Raw genomic sequence first — 9,560 nt, 5'->3', positions numbered from 1 at the left:
TTATTAGTAATTAAAATGTTAAAATCATAATTTTTAATACAGTGGAGTTTAAGCTTGCTTAATCAATACCCATGTTAAAATTAAACAAATAGAAATAAATTCTGGCAAGGAAATAGCTAGTTGAGGCATTAGTTGAGACATTTACTGTTATTCATAGGAATCAATGACAAATTTGTGCTTATACAGTTAAGCTCTGTCCAAAACTAAGAAAGAAAATGCATATCAGATCAATTCAGACTGAAATGTTCAGAGCAGTTCCATTCAAAAGGTTAATTAGCGATTACAAGCCATGTGAAAATAATTTAATGTCGCAGCCATTTTTATCAAGTTCTAAAGGACAAATGTCGATGAGATCAGTAAATAGGATATTTATTTTGTTATCTGGGGATTATAAAATTTTGAGAAAGGAGATATATTTTACCACATTTTGTTATAGATTTCATATGCACAATTTGATTCGATGAGCGAGAAAACTTCCAGCTTTTAGTAGTCATCCGTTAGACTGAACTAGTAGTCTAGCTCGTTAGCTTCATTAAAGGTTGAATACATTGCGGCTACTTCAGTAGCTTGACAAGCAATTCGATTAGGCTGCAATTTTAAGGGCATTAAGCAACATCCAATTAAGCTAATGATCACCAATTATGAGGAGCATATAGGGGCGCCGATGATTGATTAAAATTGTCCTGTAGAATTTCAATTATGTTTACTTTGAAGCATTTCGGTTGAAGAGTACCATGAGCAAGAATTGGGCTTGCTTGGAAATACAAGGAAGAGACTGAGGTCTTCGAGTAATCGACTAATACAGGAACAGAAAATACCTATGGAGTTCCACAAAAGCATCGTTAAAAGAACATTGATGAGAGTCCCGCATTGGCCCTAGTTCAATGGGAACAGCAGCACCTTCTTCTGGAAGAAAATTTAGTAATTTTCTCCCGCCAACGTTGTCAATGTTTTTATGGAGTTTTCTTAAAGAAAAATTACCAGCCCGAGATTTCCTACATAAGAGGTTCCCACAAGCTGCCCTGGAATGGAACTTGTGTGGGGCTCCATAAACAATTGGACATCTGTTCTTTGAATGCAATAGAGCAAGGGAAGTTTGGATCAATTCACCATTCTAAATCAGATCATCTTTCTTATAGGGCAGTTCCGTGATGGATATATGGACTGAACTTTCACAACCATCATTAATTGACCAAGGGCTAGATAAAGATTTTGTTCTCCTGTTGATTTCCTTTCTTTGGCAGATATGAAAAAGCCGCAATAATCCTATCTTCCAAAAAATAGTCCTTTTCAAGAGATTGCATCCTCAGCTAATCGTCACCATCAAGAGTTTGTATCAGCTCAAGCTGTAAAGGAGCCTCCTCAGTTAGGTAACCCAAGGTCTACAGTGGGCTGGGAACCTCCTCCTTCTCAATGGATCAAAATAAGTTTTAATGGTGGGACATCTAAACAGCAGAACCTGAACTCAATTACTGTAGTTGCTCGGGATAGCTTTGACAACCCTTGTGGATGGTCTTGTAAATAACTCTTGGCTCTGATTGATCCTCTTATTGTAGAAGTTGTAGCTTGTAGATAAACTATTCTATTCGCTAGAGCGAAAGGTGGAGTAGCTGTGGTAATTCAATCCTTGCAAGGGAACACCCCTTCAATTGAAATAAAAAAAGTTATTATAGATACTCTCGAACTGGCCAATGATTTTCACAGCAGCTCAGACGCTTGCTGCACAGCTTTGTAGTTGGCTTAATGGCCTGATGATTTCTTAATGAAATGACATCTTCCGAGAGAAAAAAAAAAGGGGGAAAATTATAAACTAATAAAGAAAAGGTACAAGAAGAAATGTAAAAGACGGTAAAACAAAAAACGTTTTGCCAAGAAAACATCAAATAGAGTAGTTAAGTCAGAAGGTTTTGATTTGAAGTCCTACCAAATTCATTTTATTTCCAAAGAACAAATCAACCGATCCTACGCTGCAACATTTGACTCTTGTTCTTGTAGGCGCACCTATATCAAAACAAAAGTGCAACTTTTGTACTTATTCGTGCAAGACACACATTAAACAAAGGCAAGACAATTAGAATTAGGCATCATGCCCTCCACTTCCAAATTCCCAAAAAGCAAAATCAGGAGCCCGCACCATTGTTGATCAAGGCTCTAACTACCTACACTTTTTTAAGGATGGTAAAAAATAGAACCTCCACCAACTTGGCCAAATCAGGGCCCTTTTAAGATTCATTAAGGCTATATGATTCATACGTAAGCAACACCTTCGACCTAACACTCGGTATTTGTTATTAAAACAACCTTGTCCATTCAGAGTCGTAATTCATATAATTAATTGATAATTATTTTACGATTCTAAATGAATCAATTATTTAAATGGATCAAGTATCAACCGCTCAATAAACACACTGATGTAAACCGAAGGTTCGACAGCTCAGCAAAGTTATCATTTGGGCAGCAATATCAGTCTAATTCACAAATCTTTCCATAGCCCATCAGTCGCATTTTACTTCACATGCCAAACCGTATGACAATGTACTACCAATTAATCCATTACAAAATGGCATCCACAACCAGGAACAGGTATATATATTCTCACCACTTAACTTCCGATAATAATAACCACTGAGAATAGAACAGCATACAGTCACACATCCCATTATCAAACCACATAGAATCCAAAAAAAAAAAAACGAAACAACAGAAGCAGAATTATGTAGGTGACATATCAAACCAACAAGACTTAGATTTAACAGCTTTAACACATGCTCGAGTTCAAACAGACGTTGAGCTCACATACAAGGGAACTGCACGATGCAGGGAGTTGATGCAGATTAGAAACCATGAATTTTTATTTTTTCCTTTTTCACAATGCCAGCCTGCCAAAGAAACAAAATATATTAAAATTTTGGAATACACTAAACCCCAACCAGAAAAGAAAGAATTACTAGAAAGAAGATTAATGGTTGAATTCACCACACAAAGTAGGTGATGGAAATTACCTGAACAAGGAATGTAGACACATTCTTCCGCTGATCACCTTGAAGCTGAATAACCTATATGAACACTAGCATGATTAGTCATTGAAGTATAAACACAGCGACCTGTTCAGATGCTGAACACACACCTGCCCTAATTCAGGGTCTTGCACCACTGTACCATTGCAGCAGAATTCCTTCTTGAGATCCTTGAGTATCTTATTGTAGCTGAATTCCTTCTTCAATCCCTGCACAGTAGTCAAGCTCTTTCTACCATTCCGTTGTTGTATACGAATATGCACATACTCTTTTGCACCAGCACCTGAGTCTTCAGCATTTGCATCAGCAAACGGATCTACCAGAACACAATATATTGTTAGATTTTCATGCTTCTATACATGAGAGCATATGAAGTCATGAGTTCAGTGGAGCCAGAAAAATCAGATTTGTAAACGCCCCCTGGTTCATGCAACTAGCTTACCAAAGGTAGAAGGAATCTGGGTTTCGAGCTCAGACATGAAACTTGGCTGACCAGAGAAGCCTAACAACCAGATGCTCAGACCTGAATTATGATATGCATTCCGTGTCAGTGACAACCAAAAGCTATAAATTCAAATATGCAGTAGATGTGCGAGAGACAAAAATGCTACTGTACGTCCTGGTTTAAGATCATTTCCAACACCCAAAGTATACATTTTTTTAGCAAAAATTTGCAATCAATACATTTTTCCATGAGCTGGTGCAGGCTAAAGAAAATTTCCAGCAGTCAAGAAAACCACAATTTACTGCATGTTTTCCCCAAGATAAACAGGTAAATCAGTTACTCCACCAACGAAAGCAGGATCGACAAATTTCCATAACAATAACCACCGTATAAGATCAAGTTACAAAGTTCCTCCAATATAATAATAATAATAATAATAACAATAATACCAAAGAATATGATAGGAACATGAGCTCATAAACCAAAAAAGAGATGCGGTACACAACTCACAACAGAAACAAGTATAAACAACCACAAGTCTAAATGCTCAAATTTGTCAAAAAAGATAATAGTATATACATACAAAAACAACAGAATACAGACCTCACCACACCAAGGCCACACTCCATTCACAAGAACCACCAAGAAAGAAAACAAAATCATAAACATAACCAAGCGCTCGGACACAAAAAAAAGAACAGCAAAGTATGCCACCACTCAAAGTGGAAAAAAATTATCACAACCACTAATTAAATCTCGAGAAATGATCACATCTTAAAGTCCTATAACAGTCTAAGGATTAAAACCGCATATTAGCACTACTATCAATGGCACATATCCAAAGGTAACCACAACTAACCACAAACAACAATCTATAACTAAACAACAATCACCAGAACTTACTGTAAAACAACAAAAACCATATCAAAACATTTTTTTTGGGCTAAACCCTTACTAATTAACTAATCCAATTACAAAACAGTTCTCAAAAGCCATGAAACTATAATCAAGGTACGAATAAAAAAAAATCCAATCTTTCCAGCCAAAAAGAAAAATTGAAACCGGAAAACTCAGGCTACAAAGATCTGATAGCAAACGGGAAACCCAATATTCAAAAAATTAACACAGAAAAAAGAATTTTAGCTAGCACAGAATGGAATGAAAAACAGAGATCGTAGGAGATAAAAGTATCACCTGATCCGAGGATTAGGGTTTCGCGAAGAAGATAATAAATTAGAAAGAAACCCTAAAATCAGACAAGTCTAAGCGCTCTGTGAAGTGTAGGCCGTTAGGGTCGCGAGAAAATGAGAGAGAGACCTTGAATACGGATGTGTGAGATATAAAAGAGTGGACTCTATTTTTATTTATTTTTATTTTTATTTTTCAATTAGGTCTGTTTTGTTTGTTTTTTCTCAATTGAAAACTTACAAAGAAGGGCGTTTATTGCTGATTCGATGTTTGGGGTTTTGTAGACCACGCGCTGAGTTCAGGTGTGCTGTTTGGTTTTCATTGGCAAAAACTATCACGTGGCTGTTAAGTATAGAGAGTGGCTGGAATCAGGGGATGATACGAGAGTGGATGTTTTTGAAGAAGGGTAAAACTGTCGATGAGAGAATATGAAGGAGGAGGAAAACGCCGTTCTCGTTCGGATAGATAGACATTGTTGTCCAACAAAGCTGCGTAGAAGCAAAGCTATTCATCAAACGACGACGTTTGCAATATTCCTGATATTTAATTGTCAGGCCGGCACTTGGCAGCGGCTGAACGGTGTCGTTTTAATTAAAAAAAAAAAAGAAAAAGCTAATTTCACCATTTCAATAATTATTTTTAATAAAATTAAATTTAAATAATTTTATTATTGGTTTAAATTAACTTGAATCGTTGTAGATGCAAAAATTCACTCAAATTAAAGATAACGAGTAAAATTAAGTCTCAAATATATATATATTTTTTAAAAAAGTCTCAAATAGATAACCTGTGTTATACTAGTAATTGAATTATGCATTGATCTGGTCCTCTAAGATATAGGATAAAGCAAGTCCTAATATTAGCAAAGTTGAAGACATATACATAATATAAAAGGCTCAAGGCTAGAAATATAAAAAGGAGAGCTATAGGCCCAAGAACTAAATTTTAAAAAGGCTTAAAAGAACTGAAAACCTGAGAGCCACTGAAAAAAGAAAATCATGACCCAAGTTAACCGCTGTTTGTTACCCTAAAAATTAAAAACAAAATTATATAATAAAATCGATGTATGTCACACATATCAATTTTATTTTAATTATTAATTATAATAAATTTTATGTATATTTTATTATAATAAATAATTATAATTAAATCATTATTGTACTAAATAAAAATTTTAGAAATAGAGAAGATACTACTTAAAAAATTAAAAAGGAAATCGACAGAAGTATCAGCAGTGCCAAATACAAGAAATTGCAATCTTTAACAAGGAATGGGATCCACCAAACCATCTTTCTTCTCTCAGAGTTGAACTACCGAAAAACCCACAACCCATAAGATCATCAACAGCCTTAGAAAGTGGTTCACGACAGAGTTCACGATAATCTAATCCTCATCCGATCTTAAGGGTTGGTTTCTGTTAACCGGATGGCATAATGGCTCCAATTATACCATGCACTTGAAGATAATAAACTCTCTGAAGATCCAAACTCAAGCCATATCAAGAGAAAACTCGACCTAGCTTTGCTTTTGTTGGACTAACACATGCTGATCAAAATAGGCATTCATCAAGTAGCAGAGCGATCTGCAGCAAAATCCTACAAAAGTTATTTATCCACAACCTTACCTGCTGTGAGAAAATGTTGTTGGAGGAGCCAATTATAGGTGTGCATTTTGGTTAATCAAACCAAATAGAGCAGAAAGTTTTGACTAACTAATTTTTTAACTGGCTTTTAAATAGTAATTAAATCAAACCAAAATTGAGAAAAAAAAATAAAACTTAACTTTTGTCAATTATCTTTATAATTAAACTAATTGAAAAATATAATATGTAATTTATATTATTACTTAATTAAATATAAATAAAAAATATATTTATAATTATTTTTATTTATAAAAAAAATGAATAATAGTTATTATTAATATAACATAATAACTCAACTCAACTAAGCCTTTATCCCAAAAATTTGGGGTCGGCTATATGGATTCGTTTTTTCCACTCTGAACGATTTTGGGTTAAATCCTCAGAAATGTGTAATGCTTCTAAGTCATGCTGTACTATTCTCCTCCAAGTCAATTTAGGTCTACCCCTTTTTTTCTTTCTATCCTCTAGCCTAATGTGCTCTACTTGTCTAACTGGAGCCTCCGTATGTCTACGCTTCACATGACCAAACCACCTCAATCTCCCTTCTCTCAACTTATCTTCAATTGGCACCACTCCTACCTTTTCTCTAATACTTTCATTACGGACTTTATCTAGTCTAGTATGGCCACTCATCCACCTTAACATTCTCATCTCTGCAACTCTTATCTTAGATGCGTAGGACTCTTTCAGTGCCCAACACTCACTACCATATAGCATAGGTATGGTAAAATTTTCCTTTTAATTTATTGGGAATCTTACGATCACATAAAACTCCTGGCACGTCTCCACTTCAACCATCCCGCTTTAATCCTATGACTAACATCCTCCTCACATCCCCATCTACTTGAAGGATCGAGCCTAGATATTTAAAGTGATTACTTTGGGACAGTGCCACTCCATTCAAACTAACTCCTTCCCTATCACCTTGGCCTTCACCGAACTTGCAATGCATGTATTCTTCTACTTAACTTAAAACCCTTTGACTCTAGAGTACTTCTCCAAAGTTCTAGCTTCCTATTGACTCCTTCTCGTGTCTCATCTATCGTAACAATATCATCCTCAAACATCATTCACCAAGGAATACTCACTTCTATATGTTTCTTCATCTAAAACTAATGTAAAAAGGTAAGGGCTTATGGTCGATCCTTGGTGTAATCCAATTGAGATCGAAAATCTCTTGTATCCCCTCCCACTGCGCACAATAGTAGTTGCTCCTTCATACATATCTTTCAATACTTGTATATACCTAATAGATACCCTCTTTGTTCTAACGCATTCCATAAGACCTCTCTTGGAACACTATCATAAGCCTTCTCCAAATCAATAAAACCATGTGTAGATCTTTATTCCCATCTCTATATTTCTCCATCAAGCTTCTAATGAGAAAGATCGCTTCCATAGTTGAACGACCAGGCATGAAACCAAATTGATTGAGAGAGATAGAAGTATCATGACGTAGTCGATGCTCCACAACTCTCTCCCACAACTTCATAGTATGGCTCATGAGTTTAATTCCCCTATAGTTTGAGCAACTCTGTATGTCTCCCTTATTTTTAAAAATAGGTACTAAAATACTCTTCTCCATTCATCCATTTTCTTTGAGTTTAGAATCTTATTAAATAATTTAGTTAACCATGCCACTCCCATATCTCCCAAATACTTCCACACTTCAATTGGTATTTCATCGGGTCCACAGCTTTACCTACTTTCATTCTCTTAAGTGCTTCCTTTACTTCTAAAGATCTAATCCTTCTAGTATAATTTACATTCTTTTCTATTGTTCTATAATCTATATTCACGCTATTTCCATTTTGACTATTATTAAAGAGATCATTAAAATAATTTCTCCATCTTTCTTTAATGTCCTCATCTTTCACCAACACTTTTCCTTCTTTATCCTTAATGCACCTAACTTGATTGAGATCTTGACATTTCCTTTCTACTCCTTGCTAATCTATAAATATCTTTCTCCCCTTCTTTAGTTCCAAGTTTCTCATATAACTTTTCAAAGGCGCTCTTGCTTGGCTAATCGCCTTTTGCCTCTTTCTTTGCTATCTTGTTCATATGCCTCATTATTATCACATTTAGGTAATTTCTTATACCATTCCCTTTTTCTCTTCAACGCCTTTGTACTTCCTCATTCCACCACCATCTCTCTTTTGAGGGTGGTCCATGTCCTTTAGACTCCCAAGTACTTTTCTAGCTACTTCTCTAATCTTTGATGCCATCTGTATCCACATATCATTGGCCTCCACATCTAGCTTCCATACTTCGGACTCAAGAAGCTCATTTTTGAACTTCACTTGCTTTACTCCTTTGAACTCCCACCACTTTGTTCGAGCTACACTATTTCTTCTGACCTTACTTGAATTGTTCCTAAACTTGACATCCAAGACCACCAACCTATGTTGACTTGTTAAAGCTTCTCCTGGAATGACCTTGCAATCCTTGCATAGAGCTCTATTTGTCTTCCTGGTTAAGAGGAAGTCGATTTGGCTTCTATGTTGCCCACTTTTGAAAGTCACTAAATGTGACTCTCTTTTTATAAAGTAGGTATTTGCTAGTATTAGGTCGTATGCCATAGCAAAATCCATGATGCTTTTTCCCTCCTCATTTCGACTGCCAAAACCAAAACCTCCATGAACATTCTCATAACCTTGCCTATCACTTCCTACATGTCCATTCAAATCTCCACCAATGAAAACATTCTCTTCATTCGGTATGCTTTGCAATATAACATAATAACATAAAAATAATAATCATTAAACTTTAAGAGAAATGAAAAATTAGATATATATTAGTAAAACAATAAAACAAAAAAACATCAGGTAAAAATAAATTTACAGCTATGTTAATCAATCCAAATTTTACATGACAAATAAGATCACTAATTTTGTTTGTTTGTGCAAATATAAATAAAATAAATTTTAATGTAAATGAAAAAAAACAATAAAAAGCTAAATAAAAGAAAAGACAAAGAAAAAAATGTTTATTGTATTCAAAAAAAAAAAAGAGAACAAAATATAAATTAAAAAATCTATATTATATGACCTATATTTAATTTCAAATAACAACTATTAATCAAATTTTAATTTATAAATTAAATACAAAAATTTAAATAATTAATTTTTAATTAAATTTTTATACTCATTAATGATCATAACTAAGTAATTTTAATACTTTAATTTAAATCATAATAAATAAATTATAAATTATTTGGTACTAATAGAAAATTTGTGAAGTTAATTAATGAAAATTTAAAATATAC

At 34.4% G+C, this 9,560-nt stretch overlaps 1 protein-coding gene across 1 annotated transcript; it reads right to left on the bottom strand.

Annotated features, from left to right (window-relative positions):
• Positions 1-2,588: 2,588 nt before the first annotated feature.
• LOC110668805 (protein translation factor SUI1 homolog 2) lies at positions 2,589-4,823 on the bottom strand. Its single transcript, XM_021830178.2, has 5 exons — positions 4,657-4,823; positions 3,460-3,540; positions 3,128-3,333; positions 3,003-3,056; positions 2,589-2,879 (listed from the first exon to the last, which is right to left on the bottom strand). Exons 2-5 carry the CDS (start codon positions 3,494-3,496, stop codon positions 2,835-2,837), a joined length of 342 nt encoding a protein of 113 aa, XP_021685870.1. The 5' UTR covers positions 3,497-3,540; positions 4,657-4,823; the 3' UTR covers positions 2,589-2,834.
• Between the last annotated feature and the right edge of the window lie 4,737 nt (positions 4,824-9,560).

Source organism: Hevea brasiliensis, chromosome 15 (assembly GCF_030052815.1).
Source record: "Hevea brasiliensis isolate MT/VB/25A 57/8 chromosome 15, ASM3005281v1, whole genome shotgun sequence".
In the NCBI taxonomy this organism is placed as follows: Eukaryota; Viridiplantae; Streptophyta; class Magnoliopsida; order Malpighiales; family Euphorbiaceae; genus Hevea; species Hevea brasiliensis.
This window is presented reverse-complemented; position numbering and strand designations above follow the sequence as displayed.